At 38.8% G+C, this 20,426-nt stretch overlaps 1 protein-coding gene across 4 annotated transcripts in view; it reads right to left on the bottom strand.

The window, feature by feature from the left end:
* Positions 1-19,084, bottom strand: part of U2SURP (U2 snRNP associated SURP domain containing) — a 47,902-nt gene extending 28,818 nt beyond the window's left edge. The window contains exons 1-12 of one of the 4 annotated variants that reach the window (XM_081068560.1): positions 18,997-19,084; positions 11,504-11,548; positions 10,105-10,236; positions 7,961-8,059; positions 5,752-5,866; positions 5,180-5,313; positions 2,713-2,780; positions 2,064-2,158; positions 1,945-1,980; positions 1,776-1,858; positions 622-787; positions 243-454 (exon numbers count right to left, since the gene is read on the bottom strand). In XM_081068560.1, the coding sequence (XP_080924686.1) occupies positions 243-454; positions 622-787; positions 1,776-1,858; positions 1,945-1,980; positions 2,064-2,158; positions 2,713-2,780; positions 5,180-5,313; positions 5,752-5,866; positions 7,961-8,059; positions 10,105-10,236; positions 11,504-11,548; positions 18,997-19,041 (1,230 nt within the window). In that variant the 5' untranslated portion in view covers positions 19,042-19,084. The remainder of the gene's footprint in view (positions 1-242; positions 455-621; positions 788-1,775; positions 1,859-1,944; positions 1,981-2,063; positions 2,159-2,712; positions 2,781-5,179; positions 5,314-5,751; positions 5,867-7,960; positions 8,060-10,104; positions 10,237-11,503; positions 11,549-18,996) is intronic. The other 3 variants (XM_081068561.1, XM_081068562.1, XM_081068563.1) reach the window with 3 other exon arrangements.
* Between the last annotated feature and the right edge of the window lie 1,342 nt (positions 19,085-20,426).

The following is a 20,426-nucleotide window of genomic DNA, read 5'->3' as shown; positions in this document are numbered from 1 at the left end:
TGGGCAAAGGGGGGGGGACTTAATAAGTGGTCAAAAAGGAATGGTAGCCACAAATAAAAATATGACCTAAGTATTTCAAACAGGGTCTCCTTGGGCTAAGGCAGGGAACACATCTACTTATTTCTTTAAGAGTTGCCAAACAGAATTACACACACATTTTCTATAAAATTGTTGAAAAGAAATACTACCACAGATTCAGTATTTACAAATAGATGCGGCCCTATGTACATTTTTAAAATTACCTTCTCAAAATCCTCCTTGTTTTTAGGTGGTGGTAACATGGGAGCATTGGGGTTTTTTAACCGCTCTCTAGGCTGCGCATTAAAAGGCAGTCCTGATGGAGGTGGGGGAAGCGTGTGTTCCATCATAGAAGGTGGGATGTATATTGGATGTGGAGGAATAGGCACAGCTTTGCCCCAACCTAGCTTCATTTCGAAAGACATAATCATCTTTCCTACAAGAAAGAAAAGAAAGGTAGTAACTCTCAAAAGAAAATGAAAGATTTTGGTGATTAGAATTTTTAACTTTTCCATTTCTGGTCTATTTTCTCTCTAAAGTTCTTATACTTTTCAGAACCAATATAAAATAAAAATCTAAATTAATGGACAATAAATACTTTACCATTTAAATTTTTTAAAGCTCTTTCAGCATCTCTTCTATTCATAAAGGCCACAAAGCCACAATTTCTCTCTCTTGCTCTTTCTTCATCAGTTCTAGGCCACATAATTTTTACACTAGCTAATGGTCCAAATCTTCCAAATTCTTGGCACAGCATTTCTTCATTCATCTATTAAAAGGCAGAAGGATTTTTTGGTATGCAGGAAAAAAAAGGAAAAAAGAATTCTATGCAACGGAAAGCAAAGTAATTTTTGCAAAATGAACAGAGATATTATTACTGCTACATTTTTCCATTCAAGTACGAGGCCCTCCACACAAATCATATCCTGACCTCCTGGGACATTCGCAAATCTTCAGACCAGAAACCTACTGTTTTATGTAAGTGCATGGCCAGGGTGAAGAGGCTGGTGGCTGGAGAAATCCAGGGCACACCGTTACCTCCCCTCTTCTTCCTTTGAAGGTCCTGCATCTACACATGAAGCTGTTCTGCAGTGACTGTTAGGCACTGAGAAATACTTTTCAGGCAGCAGCTGTTACCACATTTAAGAAGGAAATATTTGTTGGTGATGAAAGAAAAAAAAGGATCTGATCACTCTTTTTCTAACTACCAGAGTAATCAAGAAGAGAGAAAACAGAAAAAGGTAAGCATGCAGCAAGGTCCAGTATATAACTTTTTGAAATAGTATATTATGTGTAACAGTCACTACATTCCCCATAACACAATTAACACTGATGCAGGGAAAAGAACTAAAATATAAAAGACAAAAAGCACAAATACTAGGTTTGCTATTATGACGAAAAACAAAAAGGAAATCCATAAGGAAGCAAGCTATGCCATCAGAAGGGGACAGTCTCAGAAGAATACTGTCCACCACTGGTCATATCCTGATGTGGTAAATAAGATTACCACCTAGTAAAACATTTCAAATTCAGCATATGTACAGTCCAATTACAGGAAGAGGAGATAAGCCCTTAAGAATTACAGCAAGACAATTCAGCCCTTACTAGAGAGATAATTTTAGAGTCTATCCAGTTCCATCAAATCTGCCTACTTCATACTCTTGACTTTATTTTTCTTTTTACTGATTGACACAACAGTTTTCTTTCAAAAGTATAAAGCATGTAAGCCAACATTCATCTTACTTTTCGAATATTACCTGTGGATTAATGTTTCCAAGATATAAATTAGTAGTGCTCGGATCTCCTACGTCATGTGATCCGGGTGCATAATCATCAAGAACTAGGGCAAAGAGAAAAAAATTATAACCTGAAAAATACAAAGTCTGGACAATTTCTGTTAATTAAAAAAGCAAAAAACTGTATTACCACCAGATGATCTATTTCTTCTTGAAGGCGCATCCACTTTAAAAGGGAGAAAAGAAAATAATTCTTAGTTTTTAGAATAGTTAATCACAAATATAAACATTAAAATAAACGTCACTTACTGGAACGACGCTGACCATCAGAATCTGACTGAGGAGGCTCAAATCGACTTAACCTGCCTTTTGTTTTATGCCTCTCATCACGCTCTTCTTGAATTCTGTTGAAAATATTCACAATCACTAATAATGAGCCAAAATTTGTTCAAATTTAATAAAAATAGAGGTTTTCCACATATCATCTTCAAATAACTTGGTTTATAATTAAATGCCAGTACTGACAACTAAGATTAGAGAGTTCGTCAGCTGTAACAGTTATGGCAAAATTTCTGAAACAGCACACAAGCAATGAAATACAAAGCTCACTTCTAAGACGAGAAAGAAATTCAACACTAAAAGCAAGAATTTGTTCTTTCTTGGCTAAGTTCAACCATTCCTCACCCCTACTTCAGTAATTGTATTGTTTCCACTGCAAACAGGACTCTGGCCATTAATCAATTGAATTGTACCCACATAATGCAAGCAACCTAGATGCTAGAAGAAATGCTAATTCATTTTCAAACATACCCTACAATATATCACTGTGATATCTAAAACAACCTCATGGTAAGCCAGTTAGAAGTAATTAACTGGTACACTACATTCTTCACACCTGCATCTTTGAGTACCAGCTCAATACACCTATGCTAACCACTCTTAGCACTAGAAAACTTACTGTTTCAATTCTTCTTTGAAGAGTTCCAAATTGCTTTTTTTCTTTTCTTTCTCCCCTTTCTTCAGTGGCTATGAAGGATACAAAAAGTTATACTTCAAGCAAAAGAAGGTTACACACAAAACTAATACTTCAATAATCATTTTAAATAATTTATAGTTTAATGCCCACTCTGTTCTAATTATTTAAATTAAAAAGAATGATGCTTCTGTTATTGAATTTCCCTTCCTGTTCTCTCAAACTAAGAATTAAACAATTATTAAAACAAACAACATGACAACCAGCAGTCTTCAAGTATAGGAGCCACTAACTTTATCCCCCAAAAGCCTGAGACACTTAGGCCTGAATACTGTTGCAGGGGAACAGGGGGCAAAATTAATGAGCATCAAGTAACTGAACATGTAAAGTAACTGCCAAGAACAGCTACCAAAATATGTACTCGACAAAACAATAACCTTATGAGGATATGAATTACTGAAACAATCAATAACATATGTAAAATTCCTTTTAAAATTACTTCTAGAACTGCTTTTGGAATAACCTCTTTAAGAGTACCAAAAGAATTCAATGGGGAAAGAATATAGTCTTTTTAACAAACGGTACTAGGACAACTGAATATCCACGTGCAAAAAGAATGAAGTTGGACCTCGGCTTCACACTATACACAAAAATTAACTCAAATGGTTCACAGACCTAAATGTTAAGAGCTAAAACTATAAAACTCTTAGAGAAAAACATCGGAGTGAATCTTCATGACCTTGAATTAGCTTAGTTTCTTAGACGTAATACAAAAAGCACAAGTGACAAAAGAAAAAAAAATTGATAAACTGAACTTCATCAAAATTAAACTTTTGTGCTTCAAGGACACTCTCAAGAAAATGCAAAGATAACCTACAGAATGGGAGAGAACATTTGCAAATCATATAGCTGATAAAACACTTAACTCCAGAAGGTGTAAAATATTCTTACAACTCAACAATAAAAAAGACAAATCAGCAAATTAAAAAATGGGCCAAGAATCTGAAAAGAAATTTCCACAGAAGACAACAAATGAACAATGAACACATAAAAAAAAATGCTCAATGTCATTAGAGAAGTACAAATCAAAACCACAATTAGGTACAACTTTACCTTCACTGAGATGACTAAAATAAATTTAAATACAGACAACTTTAACAGATGTTGATGAAGATATGGAAAAACTGGAATCTTCATACATTGCTGATGAGACTGTAACATGGTACTACTACTTTGGAAAACAGTGGCAGTTTCTCAAAGTTAAACAGTTACCATATGACCCAGCAATTCCACTCCTAGGCACATAGTATAAAAGAACTGAAAACGTAGTTAAGCTGTTACACGTCAGTGTTTTATGGCAGCATTCTTCTATAATAATGGCCAAAAAGTGCAAAAACAGAAATGTCCATCAAATGATAAATGGATAAACAGTATGTGGCCTACCCATAATACGAAGTATTATTCACCATAAAAAGGAATGAAGTACTGATATACACCACAAATGAACCTTAAAACAGTGTGCTAAGTAAACAAGCCAGACCTTAAAACAGTGTGCTAAGTAAACAAGCCAGACCCAAATGACCCAAATGATTCCATCTGCATGAAATCTCTGGAATTGGCAAGTCCAAAGAGACAGAGAGTATATTAGCAGTTGCCACGGATTGGCGATGACTAAAAATAGGTATAAGGTTTCTTTCTGAAATATTAATAATAAAAATGTTCTAAAATTAGCAATTAGTGACAGTTACACAACTGTAAATATACTAAAGAAAAACCTACTCAATTGTATCTTTATAAGGATGAACTTTATGGTATGTGAATTATATCTCAATAAAGCTGGGTTTTTTTCATTGCTTTCAGAGTTATTTTAAAAGTCACAAGAGAAAAATAAATCTCACTATTCAATGTAATCATACTTCTTCGCCAAATCTAATTATAAACGACACAACCCACATCTACCACCTTCCTCCATAAAACACCTCACCTTCAAAAATAAAGTTCTTTAACATTAAGAATATTAAAAGAGTGTTGCTAGTTCTAACAGGAATTCTAAATAAATTCCAAAAATGTTCTAAGTAACAGACACATCGTTGTGGTATGTAGTCTTCCAAAGTTAACTGACACTACACATGCTGATATAATTTAAGTACCACAGTTCAGAATTCTTTCAAAATACAATCCCATTATTTTACATTTCACCTAAAATACAGTCAACTTTTTACTTGCAATATGCTATGAGTATAGTAATAGCAAATGTCCATGGCTCAAAGAGCATAAAAATATTACCTACATGTCCTACTGTCCTAGGAAAATTACTCACCAAAACTCAACATCTACTCCCAAAGTAAATAAAAACAAGAAACCAAAGTCCTGCTTACAGTGCAAGTACTGAAAGTACCACTGGCAGTGTCACTTCTTAACATAAATGCTCACTTACTGAAGTCTGACTTACAGGTTTTTTGGTTTCTATCACAAGAAGAGATGGCGGTCTTTCATTGGATGACTGACTTGGAGGAGTTTTGGGATCTGCAAATCTTGAAGACGGCTTGTAGATTTTGCCTCTTTTTTCATCTGTTTCATGTTCTTCTGAAATTTAAAATACTCAGTTTCAATGCAAACTTCACATTATTTTTATTTCATTTACTTGCTATTTTATTTAAAAACAAACAAAAATAAAATGCTTTTAGCACTAAGATATATCATTATTGACGAAATATGACATTAAATTCAAATATTGGTGCCCTCCTCCCCAAAATACTAATTTAATGATTTTATAGTACAACTATGAAATATATTAAATTTTTTGCAAAGTTTTCTGCTGTCTTAAATCTTGGAAAGTAGCAAATATTTTTAAAACCTATCTGGCTCCAACTTCTCATTAATCTACCTTTGGCCATTTACTTTGCTAATCAATGTCACCACTAGAGGGTGCTGAGAGAAAGGAAAAGCAACCAAACTTCTTTCATAATTATCTGCAGTCATGCAACTAAGACTTTTTGGGTTTACTATAATATTCACACTTACCTTTAGCTGCATTAACGACACCTCCACGCACAAACGTTTTCACTTTATTACCATCACTTCCTTCAAAAGCAGCGAGAAATTCCTCATAAATCTCAGCAGCCGCCTTTTCATCCTCCTAAATACACATGATTATATTAACAGCACTTAATATAAAATTATTATTGTATATAGGGTGAAACTAATCAAGAAATAATGTAAATGAAACCTTTTCCTTCACTGAGGAAAGAAGGTTAAGCAGTCGTAACAGGTAATATCTAATCCTTAGTAGATATTAGATGTTAACACTAAAACTAAGAGAGGCTTTGCTCTTCTACTGGCAATCTGTATAACCAGCAAAGGACCCACTAGGTAACTCTGTTCAGAGACAACTCAGGGGTCAAATTGTATGACAACTGACTATATAAAATGTATTATTCTATTAATATTTATGATGTTTCCCAGGCGTGATGATTTAATTCAGTGGACAAAAATTTCCTTTACAAACCACCAAAGACATGTTTATTAAAAACAGAAGCAGGGGTTGGCAGTTTTGTTCAGTGATTGGAGCGCAGTGCTCATAACACCAAGGTTGCCAGTTCGATTTCCACATGGGTCAGTGAGCTGCACCCTCCACAACTAGATTGAAAACGACTTGACTTGGAACTGAGCTGCGCGCCCCGCCCCCCACAACTAGACTGAAAATAACAACATGACATGGAGTTGATGGGCCTGGAAAAACAGTGTTCCCCAATATTCCCCAATAAAAAAACAAACAAAAAAACAAAAACAAAGCTGAAGCAGCAATATCTCCAGAGTTGGTATTTTTTTAAAAAAGCTCAAAACCTTGATAATTTCGATTATAACAATTTTAAATGCCTCCAAAATGTATGAATAGGAAGGCCAATGGAGCAGAATAGAAAATACAGAAATAAATCCAATAGCACTTGGAAATTTAGTATTCAATAAAAGGGGCATCTCAAATCAGTGAAGAATGGATGGACTTGAATGGTGTTGGAGTAACTTAATAGCTATTTGGAAAAAAAAAAAGAACCAATTATTCACATTATATACAAGTAGAAGTTGCAAATTAATCAAAAAATTTTTAAAAATAAAACCCCGTAAGTATTAAGGAAAAAATGAGGAAATTTATAAGCTGGGAGTGGGAAAAACTTGACTGAAAACCCAGAAACCCTAAGGACGGACTGATAAATCTGATTACATAATAAGACTTTCTGCATGAAAAAAACACCAGAAGTAAAATAAAAAGACAGTCAACAAACTGGGACAAAACACTGCACCTTGTATTATAGACAAAGTGTTAATCTACTTAATATACAGAGTTTCTAAAAATAGAGATAACTTACTTACAGAAAGATTGGTTTAGTTATGAGCAGACAGTTCACAGAAACAAACACAACAGCTGTTCAACCTCTTATAAGTGAAATGCCCATTTACAACTACACTGAGATACTATTTTTCACCTAGCAGATTGGCCAAACTCCTTTGATAACATCCTCTGTTGGCAAGGCTCTGGGGAAACCACCTTTTATACATTACTGATATGAGTGCAAAATTGCCCTGCCTTTAGAAGCAATTTGACAATAACTAGCAAAGCCACAGTTATGTATTTACCATTCAGCCCTGTAATCCAATTTAGAGGAAGATATTCCAAAGGAACACTAGCAAAACAGCATATGCATAACACTATCCATGAAATGGCAAAAAATGTCCTCAAGTATTTTAGTTGAATTAAGTATTGCATATGTACACAGCAATTTTAAAAAAAGAACAAGGAATATTTCAAAATACTTGCAGTAATCTGAGATACAATGTTATGAAAAAAGCAAGATGGAGAAAAGTGTACTTTATATAGCATGCTATGTTCCCTTTGAAAGAAGTGGGTACAATATATATGTATACACATCTGCTTATAAAAAAAAAGAATAGACCAGAAAATAACCCAAATTGTTCCACAGTAGAGAGAAAACGGTGAAGGAACAGGGATGGAAGCTGGACTGATCTGAGGATACCCTGGGTTAGATATTTGACTTGGAGTTGGCAGCTAGGACACCCTGGAAGTCAAAAACCTCTGAAAAACATCCCTCTACTGGCCATACACTTAGTGCCCCCTGAGATACATTTATTTCCAAGGATAATTCAAAATACATTTTTTTTTATTATAGTTTTATTTTATTTTATTTTTACATTCAAAATACATTTTAAACATTACCTTTTTCTTCAATTCTTCTTGCTCCTTCTTACTTAAAGTTCGCTTAGCTGTACTCATTTTTCCAATACTGAATGCTTTAAGTTTGTTTTCTAGAAGAGGCTGTGAAAAGAAATAAAAAGGTATACCTTTAGCATTCTTAATGCTATCTATCACTTCAGTGATACTCCTTAACTGATAACCAAATATTTAGAATAGATGACTTTTGAAAAAAATAATTCATTGTAAAGAAAAGCTGATAGTACTCTAAGTGTCAGGTGCCTGCCTACCCTAAGCTTAATTCTGAAGTAAATATTCATTTAAAAATATCATTTGCTAGCTGAAGGTCAGCAACATACAAAAGCCACTTAAAACAAAAAGGAAAAACAAAACAGACATGCCAAGGCTTAGAACTCATTCCACCTGCTTAGCAGCAACAAAAGCACCTGAGAAGGGAAAGCACAGATGTTCCTGGGTAAAACAAGCAGTACAGAAAACAGACATTCAAATAGGGAGAAGGAGGTATACATTTCCAGGGCTCAATAGCAGGAATCTGAATACCATTTTTAACCGCCATTCCAGGTACTACAAATCGTTATCACTTCCTTTTATAATTCTGTAAATCACCTCATTCTTCATCAATAATACTGTTTATGAACATAATAATTTCATTTTCTTCATTTCAGAACACATCACATACAGTATTCTAGGTTTCCACACAAAGAAACATTCATCAATGAATTTTGGATATGAGAAAATCATATTTTAATGAAGTCTTCATTTATGTAACTTAAAAGCAACTTTCTTCTGAAATATGGCTTGAATAAATTGTAGACCTTTAGTTGTTCAATTAGTTATTCATCTGAATATTAGATTTTGATTCACAAACTTGAGAGAAATGTTTACTAAATACAACCTAAAATATTAATCTGAAACTTAAATCTGAAGATTTCTCTAGCCCCAACCAAAATGAGAAGCTAACCAATTGAAAAATTAAACTTTATCAATTCCCAGTTACTAAAAAGGCTTGTTCTTAAGATTAACAGAACGAAAGAGTAATACTGCTGCAAACTACCTTAAAGTCACATTAAAATCCCTTTGAAAAAATAAAGCAGTTTATAATCCAAAAGTCAATATTGGGTTTCTGGAACATATTCAAAGTAAATTTTTTTTCTCCTCCAAAACAGAAAGAAAAATGTTTTGTATCATTCAACATCACCGGTTTCAACTTCAAAAATTTAAGCAAACTGTAAAATTACATATAAATTCAATGAAAAACAATTTTACAAAATGTTTGAGTTCAAATTTTATTTATAACCTAAGAGCTAAGCCCAAGAGGGAAATGGTTAAGGAAATTAAGCTATGTTCCCTAAAATGCAATCATCCATTAAAAAGTTTACTTACAGAACTTTTGCTAAAATAAAAAAAATTAGAACTGAAAACAGAACATTTTAAAATGTGTTCCTGTAAAATGAAGTTCAGCAAAGTAAAAACATATTTATGCTGAGAAATATTAAACAAGAAAAACAAAGAAAGTATTATCGGTGTTAATACTGGCTGCTGATGACTATCTTCATTATATTTTTCAAATTTAGTCACATGAAAACATGATTTAAAACACAAAAAAGAACACGAGAGCACTTTGCAGATACATGCAGTAAAGAGTTCTCCTATTGCCCTGGAAATTTACTCACCAGAGTGAACAGCACCCGCTGTTTGCTTCCCAGGGCAAGACTATAAGCATTCTGAAAGCAAGAGCTATTTTAATCGTCTGTGTATTTCCAGTGACTAGCATTTGGCACTTGGTTCAGTAATGTTTGGTAGAAGGGGGGAACAGTAAATCCAACCATTAACCATTTTACATCCAAAACGTTCCTTTTTTTAAATAAAAAAAAACACCGTTTTTTAAACGTTTTTTAAAAAAACTTTCCTGTTTTTTTAATAAAATTTAAAATAAAGATATATCTCACATGAGCAAAAAAAAAAAAAACCATTCCCTTAGATGAATTTGAGTTTATCATTAATCTGAATACAATGAAGAATATTATTTTCAAATAGTACAAGATGAAACAACAAGTACAAAACCAAGATATCCAACCACCAAATTCAATCAAGGAAGGACAGATTAAAATCATTAACTATACTTTCTTATCTTTATCAATACTTACTCTTGAAAGATTCTGATGAGGAGAATCACAAAGGCTTTCTCGGGCACTTTCATTCCTGTAATTATGTTTCCTTGGGCTCTTAGGTCGTGCCCGACTTGGCATATCACTATCTGAGGGTCCAGATGCATCCATCTTCAGGAAAAGTAAAAAACTTGTTTTTTAAAAAATCACATATGTAATACTGAAAACTAGAAATAACCCAAATGTCCAAATTAACTGAATTATACACTATCAAAACTCTCATCTCTTAATATGACCACCTATTTCATTAAAAAAGTTCGTAAGTACAGGCAAAGTTTTCAGTAATTCTAACTTGCACTTGAAAGCTTGAATTTTACATAGATAACAAATAGTTGTTTTCCTTGAAATAACAGGTTCATTTCCTTCATTTTCAAGAAAACATCTGCCAAACATCCACGTCTGATTAACCATAGTTTATCTTGTCACTTGCCCCTTCAAATAAAAGTGGTATTCCATGAAAAAAAAAAAGCCCATTTCACTTCTCAATTTAAACAATCCCACAAGTACTTTTCCTCAAGACAATCATCACACTTTGGTAAGCGGAAATGCCTTACATGTACTTCCCATTTCATCACACCCATCATTAAAAAGACCTGAACAAATGGACAAGATCGAATATTGACAAGTTTTACTGCTTCATCAGGAACATTCTTCAATGACACTAGCATGTTTTCCTGTGCCCAGGGGGAAACACACTGAGGTCACACTGCCGCACTTCGTGCTAAGGTGACCAGTTTTCCCATCGATTGCTTTCTCACCACCAGTGCCAATGTCAACACAGAAAAAGGCCAATGTCTCAGTGTTATTACAAAACAGTCTGTAACTCACAGACCCCGTGCGAGAGACCCTCAGGGGTCTGAAGAGCACACTGAGTACTGCTGAAACAGCATATGTAAAGGAATGTTTACTGCAGTACATCCAAAATGTCAAAAAGCTTTAAACTCAAGTATACGCCCATCAACAGAGAAACAGCTCACTAAATATTAAAATTAACTGTACCTTCCACAGGGAATATCAGAGCTATCCCTGTTGACTCACAGAGATTTCCAATAGGTGTACTGTGCAGTAAGAAGAAATGAGCGTGTACAATGAATGCCATCGTCAACGTGTAAATACGCATTTATGTGTACATGGCATTTTATAAGCATGATTGAAAAATAAGGAAACACACACACACTAATTTTCTAACATGGTTGAGGGGCCCGATTCATGCAAACAGAAGACAAAGAAAGGGGAGCACCTCACAAAAAAGGTGGAAAAAAATAGGCACGTACAACCTAATTGTATTCATTTATCAAGTAAAACCATAAGTGTAGGGATATAAACAAAGAAATTCAATTTCAGAGAAAAAAGACAAAGACTGCCTTTTAATACTCACGTGTGCATCTGAAGATCCAGATGAATGAACATCTGATGATCTGGTCTGCAAGTATTAAAAATAAAAGTTAATATTTAAATGATCAGAAAGTAGTCTTAGTATACTAACAAAACAAGTGTTTCTCATACAGACTTGATCTTTCCAAACTTGTAGCAATTTCTTCTCAACTAATAAAATCAAACAAGGGCAATCTCTGACTAACAAAAATGTTATGATCCAAAATAAATGTGCAAGTCAATTCTTTAAAATTCAGAACAGCACATTTCCCAAGATTGATACAAATGATAGGATATATATCTGAGGCATAGCAGAAACATAACCACTATTTATACAACAGAAGTTTCAAGCAAAAGTTCTTCCCAAGTCATGAGATACACTGTTTACTGCTTCAACTGTCATAGGAGCAACTTCTCACTACACAGAAAAGAAACCTCCCCTCCTTTCTCTAACCACCCAGTCACAGAAGTAGATTCTAATACCAAGAAAATCCACACATAAACCCTTGACGTCTAGCAAGAGGTACAAATTCTACTACAGAACTAGTTCAAGAAAAACAAAATCCTATTATCAAATCCCCAAACGGCCTCTGTTTGCAACGTGTTTTAAGGGGGCTGTTTCTACTTCAGCATGTCATTGTTGCTGACTATTGCACAATGAAGAGTTCAGTCTTCAAATAACGGCAATTTTCAACAATGTCAACTCTTAAAATGTCATCTTATTTTTCCTTAATTGATCTACTTTTCTAATTATATATAGCATACAATAATTTGCTGGTTTTTCACTACCCATCTAAGGACAAAGATGCCAAACTGCAAGGCTATTTAAATAATAGGATTCACATGGATCCACACAGTATTATTTTATTCATCTTTATTCATCTAAACATAAGGCTGGGAACAGCTGGTCAGATTTTCCTACTGAATCAATTTATTCCTCTGAACTCCACTGTACTGGGCCCTAGGTAAAATCAGCCCAAAATCACCAAGCACTGAGATACTGCCCATCTCCATTTTTTCTATCCATCATTTTTCTGTCCCCAACTTTTATTGTGTCCTTCCTCATTCACTTTCTTTTCCCAGCTAACCTTTCTTAAAAGGCAAGATATAAGGAAGAAGAAATGTTTTGGTACTTAAATTAACTCTGTGAAACACACTTTGAAATGTGCCTCTTTGCAAAAACTTAGAAGTTAGAATATCCAAGAGAATTCCTCTTAGAAAAGAAAAAAGTTCCATAAAAGACTGAATGGTCTGAAAAAATAAATAAATAAATCAACTGCCTTCCAATATACTAGTATTAACCTGCTAGGTAACAAAAATAATATCCTAATTATAATAGTAATAAAAAATATAAAACATGTAGAAACCAACTAAAAAAAATGTATACAACCTGTGTGAAGAAAACACAAACTTTACAGAAAGATTCAGTTATTCAAGTCTCGAGTCACCTTTTGAAAAGACTCATCATATTCCTCCATGGGAAAACTCATTATTAAGACAATGTCTACTATACCCAAATTTATTTACATATCTAATACAATTTCATTCAACAGCTCAAAATTCCAAAGGTAAATCTTTGCAAAGGGGCACAGGGGATTGCCAGGAATAACTCTCAAGTTCACCCAGAAGAAGCAGCACGCAAGAGTAGCTAAGAAGGTGCTAGCCTTTCTTTAATCGTCTACGCCACCACATTCAAACCATCATTTCTAGCATTTAAAAATAACTGCATGGCTTAGGAAGGTGCATCAGCTGATTTCAATTAACCTAAGATGGCACTGGTCATAGCTACTGCAAACCAGGCATTTTGCAAAGATGTGCAGCGATAGCTGCACGGCATCCAGAGTGGGGTTGTTTTAGGCTTAAGGACAGTTAGGCACTCAAACAGTGGTTCATAAGATTTTAAAAGAACAACCAACTTCTAAAGCCAGTGCTCCAGGTAAACAGCAACTTCAGAAGCTGAGCCTCCCCCTCTTCTCAACTCCCTCTCTTCCCTACCTGAAACTGAACTGTATTTTTTGTTTTGGGCTTGGGTTTTTATTTTCTTTAAAACTTAAGAACAAATTAATGATGTTTAAAGATCTTCTGAAGTCTACAGCACAATTCCTCATCCAAATGAAAAGACCCAAAAGAAAGAAAAGAAAGGGCAGAATAAAGGAGGTTTGAGGCGATACAGAAGCAGATACAGAGAAATTTCTCTGAGTATAGAGAGAGCAGACAGTAGAGACATGGGGAAGGATGGTAAGAAAATCCAAAAGGAACAAGGATCATTCGGACGCTGCTGAGATAAAAGTGCAGCCAATGACACTTACGCCATATGACCCCGTATCCTGGTGGCTGAGAAGTAAAACTTTCTTTCTCTGGCTGCTCCTACTTTACATCACGTGCAAGGCCTCCACAACTGAGTTTTAAAATGAGCAAGCTACCCACAGTGACATGCCTCAAACGCTACCACTCTGCCTTGTCAGCTCTCCATTCCCACTTCCGTCTCCTCAATGTCCTCTTTCTCCTCTCACCCTCTAAAGCATCGACTTACATCTCCACACATTTAACCATTTCTCCCATGGAAAGCAAATCTACACCTGCTTGCACTACAATGACTCCCAATCCTTGAACTGCAAACCTGGTCCCTCTCCGAGGTTCCAATCTGTTCCTAAACTACCTCCAGGACACCTTCACCTGAATGTCTGCAGGGAACTCAAATCCGAAATGTCTAAAATTCCTCACAAACCAGCCTGTCCTTGTGACCTTATTTCCAACACTGAGTCCTCACACTCTGGAAGCAGTAAATGTTAAGAGCGCCGATCCTGGAATCAGGGCTTAGCACTTAGCAGGGCTGTAACCTTGGGCCTAACTCCTTCATTTGTAAAGCTGATCAGCACGCACCTCAGGAAGGTGGTGAAGGCCAATACAGAGGACGCACTGAGAACAGCGTTTGTACACAGTATTACTAAGTGCCAGCCAGCAGACGAATTACAACAGTCTCGTCCTGGATCCCATCCTTAGCCGGTAATCAACTGCGTCAGACTCTGTTATCCTACCTCTAACACCGCTCTTCTACTGGGACCCCTTTTCCTTTGCAAAGACACCATTGTGGTTCAGATCTTCAACCATTTACTGGGCACCCATTGGCTGGTATGGTACGGTGTCTTGCATTAGAAATATAAAGGAAAATAAGACATAGCTCCTGTCATTAGGAGCTAATAAAAGAGACAAGTAAAAATGTGGCTATGCCACAATGATACAGAGGGGAAGACATTAAGAAAAGCTTCCCAGAAAGGATCAGGTGAGATTTTTTGAAGCAACCCTCAGTATCCATGAGAAGCACTGCAATAATCTTCAAACTGGTCCTCACTTCCAAACCCTTCCTTAACTATGCTCCCAGAATGGCTCAATTTTCCAAGGCTCTCTAATTTTGTTCTGTAACATTCAAATCCCTCCACAGTTTAGCTAAAACTTACCTTTCCATCTCAGGTCCTCTTAAGTCATATGCAAGTACCCTATGCACTAGCTAAACCGGAACACTTATCAGCCCATTACCCAGCGATTTTCTCTTCTTCACCTCACCCATCTCTTTTTCATACTCCCTATCTCTATCCTTCAAAGCTCTGCTCATTGTTTAAAAGGACTCAATCAATCAAATTCCTCTATGCTCCTGAAGCTTCCCCCTCCTCACCCTCCATTCAATCAGCTGCCAATTCTTTCTCTAAACTTTCAGATACTTCAGATAGCTCTGCCTTGTACTCTCATGTGTTGACTCTGTTCAGCCAATAGACAGCGTGCTCCCCAAAATGGGTACGGTCTTATTCAATGTTTTCTTCCTCAAACTCAAGCACAAGATCTGGCAAGCGATAGATCCTCAATATACTTGTTGACTTAACCTGTTGGAACAAGTACCTACACAATGAAATTACACTCCGCACTGTCATTATACCATGCTGTCACTCACTAACACGTTGCAGTTACCTAGCTTGATACCACTCTCCAAGCCAAACCAAGGACCACCTCTGAAAAAATCTTTATACGACCACTGAGACAGGCACTATGTATAATAAAGTTAAATAACAAACCTGAAATGATCTTTAAAATTACACCCAAAACATTACCAATACATGAAAAGTTATAACTATAATACATTTTGAATGTCCTGTAGTTTATCTAAACTGAGGAAGGTCCTAGTGAAAAAACTTTTAACTCCTCAAAAAACAGACATCAAGCAGTACCAAAAAGCACTGATCAAGGAAACGGAAGTTCGTAATTCCACTCTCCATCCAAAAACACAACCTTCCACACATAAAACTAACCACTTTACATTTTCAGATAAGGTTACAACCCGTATCATAATAAATATTCAGTTTAAACTAAAACTGGAAAACTATGAAGAGCCTGATTTTCAAGGTTTGTGTTTTGTTTGGAGTTTTTCACCATATTTAAATCTTATATCCCTTCAGGTACCATAAAAAAACATGTACATAGGCAGTAATATATACCTAAGGATCACAAGCCTTGAATGGATCCTCATTTCTCTTATTTCTTACAAGTGAATACCTAATCAGCAATCAATCAAAATAGTTCCCAAACCAACTTGTCAAGGAAGCTAGCGGTATTTTCTACCTTATTTACCTATCTAACCCAATTTTTGACAATATGGCAAAAAAAATAACCACTGTCAGAGTGAAATAACAGAGCACACAATTCGGCATTACTATTACCAGCAGATGAGATGCAGAAGAAAGTACCACATTCTCTTTATATCCTCATTTTGCTGAGCAAGCAAAAAAAAACCCAAAGAACAAAAAAAAAAACCTCTTAACATCAAAATAATAATTAATTTTAGAAATCAAATTCTAAGGAAGCACGCTTAACAATTTTCTAAGCAATTACAGGTTCTCTCTTTGTCTCTCCTCCCAAAATCAAAGCTACATCATGGCACCAACACCCTTCTCCCACAAAGTGATACTTTAGTCTGGCGATAAACAGGAATAATGCATAGAAAAAATTTAGCTCATTCCTAAAACATTAACTAAATTTCTAGTTTGCTGGACTTTAAAATGAAAATTATAGCAAAATTACAAAGAAAATAAAAGGGCACAGGATCTCTTCATTGGAGACAACTATATATAAAAGTCATTTGACTACTCATGCATAGTATGTAATTTTTAAAGCTAGAAGTGTAGAGATTATCTAACTTTAACCTCTTTATTTTCATAATTAACACATGTCAAATAATTTTGTCATTATCAATGGCAAAAATCCTGTCTATTGTAATTTTCCTCAATGTCTAGAAATGATTAACCAGCATCCCTACCCATATCCATGGGAATTTAACTGCCAGAGAAGAATGAACATGAAACAGAAGAATCTGTTTACTCCACACGTATTATAAAATGTCACTCATCTGCTGTCCCCAAAGAAAGGAAATTCAAACCATAGAGATCAAAGGCTAAAAATTCCACATACTGTATGTAGTGTTAGCCAAAATGATCTGCTATTCTCTCCAATAATTTCTGGACTTGTGTCAGAAAAAGAAAGCAACAATCTGGGCAGTGATCATGATAGTTGATGACTTAAATTCTAAATCTCAGAATTAGAATTTATCCTGACATTTTAAAAAGTAAGTACTTTTTATTTCCTCTACAAACAAAAAGAAGAGGAGAAAGGAACTAATTTATTATTAGCTTTATGGACATTATCTCATTTAATCCTTAGATCAACCCTGTTAAAAAAAAAAGGATTATATCCATATTACAAAAGAGGAAATTGTGGGAAGCTCAAGTTTAAGCAATCTACCTTAACATCACAAATATAATTAATCGCCAAGTCAGTATTTGAATGCTAATCTAGTTTATCAAAATTCAAGATCTTTCCACTATCTCAAGCAGCCTCCATATTAATAGAGAAAATCTTGTCAATATCACCTGAGTCCTGAGATATTCTGATTCCTATCACAGTTGATGATAATCTAAAGCAACATATACTAAAAAGATTATTGGAGGACCTAACAATTTACAAAGAGGTAAGGCACACCACCATGAGAAGTACTATTATAGAAGGAAAACTGAACACAGATATTAAAATGTTTACAGTGTATCCAAGGCCTCAAAATAGGAGATACTTAAAACATTACACGGAAAATAAACAAAAACCGTGACACTTAGGCGTGATTACGGAGTTAGCTAGCTTTAGTTCCCAAATAGTAAGCAAGGCTGTGTTTGTCATGAGTCTGCGGAGGGAAAGTGACTGTAGGAAAGTGAGTACCCAACCAGGCCCCTCGTCCCCAAGGGGGAATGTACCCGGGAAGGACGCAAGCGACCAGGAGTAAATGCAGAAAGCAAGGCAGCCGAAACCGGCCCTCCGCCAGTGTCTACACAACTCAAGGATGTCTGGTAGAGCATCACTCACTGCGAACTAATTATGAACATCATTCACCAAATGGCGTGAGGATTATGATGTATCAGAGAAACTGGGAAAGCAAGTACCAAACGGGTTACTATGTTTGTCAGAACAGACTGTAAACGCCAGGCCCGCCCGGTCTCCAGTAAATTTCCTAATAACCGACTTAGAATCATACACACTTTAGCATGTAGCACTTTAATACGTACCATTCCCTGTAACAACTGCTTCCCGCAGCACCCGTAACTTTTAATACCGTGTCCGAAATGAGAAACTCAGCAAAACCCGAGGAGACGAGCCGCTCACGACGGCACCGCGACGCGCGCTAACCACCCCCCCCACCGAGCGCCCCCCAGGGACGGCCGGCCTCCCGGCGCGCGCACGGCCCCCGGAAGCTCAGCGCCACTTGCTCACCTCCGGGGGCTTCCCCCCTCGGGGACACACGCAGACACACGGAGACCCCGAGTCCTCGGAAACGAGCCCTCGAACCAAGCGCTCATCTGGCGCTTCCCCTTAGAGCAGCAAGACCACGTGCAGAGGAGCACCGCCCGGGCGCGCGGCCGCCGAGGAGGCCGCCCCCGCCGCCGCGCCCCCGGTCCCTGCACTGGGGGTCCCCCCCCCACCCGCGGCCCTCGACGTTACTCAATTCCCTGGAGGGCACGGGGGCCACCGAGACGCCCGAGCGGAGGCCCGCAGCCCGCGGGCCGAGGGAGCAGACGCAGGCGCGTAGGGCCCGGGAGGGATTCCCGCCTCCCCCGGGCGCCGCCGGCGGCCCCAGGGCGCCACAAGGTGAGGTGCGGGGCGCGTTTCCCGGCTTCACACCTCACTCTCAACTCCCGGTTTCACTCCAGTGCCGAGCGCGGGCCCAAGTCCTCACGCCACCGCACCCGACCCGCGGGCTCGCCAGTCGCGAGCCGAATCCAGGCTGGGGCCGAGGGGAGACAGCAGGCCTCCCAACCTGCGCACCACGGAGCGCCGCACCTCGGCCTAGCGTCGCCACCAGGCCCTGGCCTCCCACCCCCGTCTGCTCCCGCCGGCCAGAAGCGTCTGTGGGCCCCAGACGACAGGGATACACCCGCTGACTTACGAAGTCCTCTAAGAAATTACCTTTGAACTGGCCTTCTGAGATCCGCCTGGCGTTTTGTCCGCCATCTTGAGCTTTGCCCCTCCTTCGGCGGCGGCAGCAGCGCGGGCGAGTCGAGCGCCGAAAGAGTGGATCAGCGCGGAGCCCGCGGAGCGCCCGCAAGGCTGAATACTCGACTGCCGAGACAGCGAGTTCCGGCGCCGCCGCCCGCGTGACTTCCGGTGTCACTCATCTCCCCGGCCCCGCCCACCACGCTGGATTTGCCGGGGTTTCCGTTGCCGGTGGTGTGGCACCGGGCATTTCCAGAATCTTCTTGCCGCGGCTATCAGGGCCAGCGGACACTTCCCTCTTCTCAGCACCAACCCTGGATAGGTGCGAACCGGTTGTGTTTCCTGGGCGAGGAGGGAACGGCTCCTTAAACAAGAAAGGCACTGGTCAGCTGGGAGGAGCTTTGCAAATCGGAAAAGTCCGGAGCGGAGCGGCCTGGGTGTCCGCGCTCCGCGAACACCTGGAGCGCCACCGCCAGCGCTCTCACCCTCGTGGGGAGCTGGCGGCTGCTCGGGGGACTTGAGTCCAGAGCTGTGCCCGGAGAGCGACGCGGCGGGGCGCCGGGCCGAGCAGCCTGAGGCTCGGGCGGCGGGGGCGCCCGGCGGTGGGGGCGCCAAGTGTGGCGCGCGAGGAGAGTGCGTGTCATGTCGGAATTACGCCTTACCCTTGCGCCTTGTTCGTTTTCATCGCTCGTGGAGGGGAACACCGTAGCGTTTTCTGTACTTACTGCTTTTGTAAGTTCTTAGTAGGCCCTGTATTCAAAGGAGGAAAGCTTACTAGACAGCGTCACGCCTGACCCGAGCCCGTGCAGGAAAAGGGACAGGGACGCAGGCGGAGGGGGGAGTTGAAACAAGCGTGTGCACGGGTCGGCGCCGCGCGGTCACCGCAGCCCGGGGACCCGGGGGGACGCGGCTGCGGCGGGGGAGGCGGACCGAGCGGGGCCCCGGGCGCGGGTGTGCGAGGACGCGGAGTCCTGTCGGGGGGGAGCGGCCTGTGACCGCGGGACGGGGCTGGCTGTAAAAGCTGGCTCCGGGGAGGGCAGGGGAAGAAGAGGGGCCCCTGCCTTTCTCTCCTTAGTTTATTTATGCAAAATGTGTTTGAGGCCCCGTTTGTGTATAAAAGCCTGCCCAAGGTGTTGAGAGGCTTAGAGACAGAAAAAGACAGTATTCTCATATGGTTGAAAACTTAAAGAGGAATGGGGGAGAGAAACAAGGGAACAGCAAACTAACACTGTGCAGAATTAAATTGCTGCTGCAAGGAAGGATCCACAGCTGCGGGAACCCTGAAAGAAGTAATTAATTCCGAGGGTAGACGCGGGGTAGAGAAATGCGGGAGGTTTCACAGAGAAGGAAGCATTTGGAACAACTCTGAAGTAGAGTTTTGCCTCGGATGGTGTTGGGGAGAC

This window comes from Rhinolophus hipposideros (assembly GCF_964194185.1).
Source record: "Rhinolophus hipposideros genome assembly, chromosome: 2".
NCBI classification, from domain to species: domain Eukaryota; kingdom Metazoa; phylum Chordata; class Mammalia; order Chiroptera; family Rhinolophidae; genus Rhinolophus; species Rhinolophus hipposideros.
Note: the sequence above shows the minus strand (reverse complement) of the source record. Positions and strands in the feature narration are given on the sequence as shown.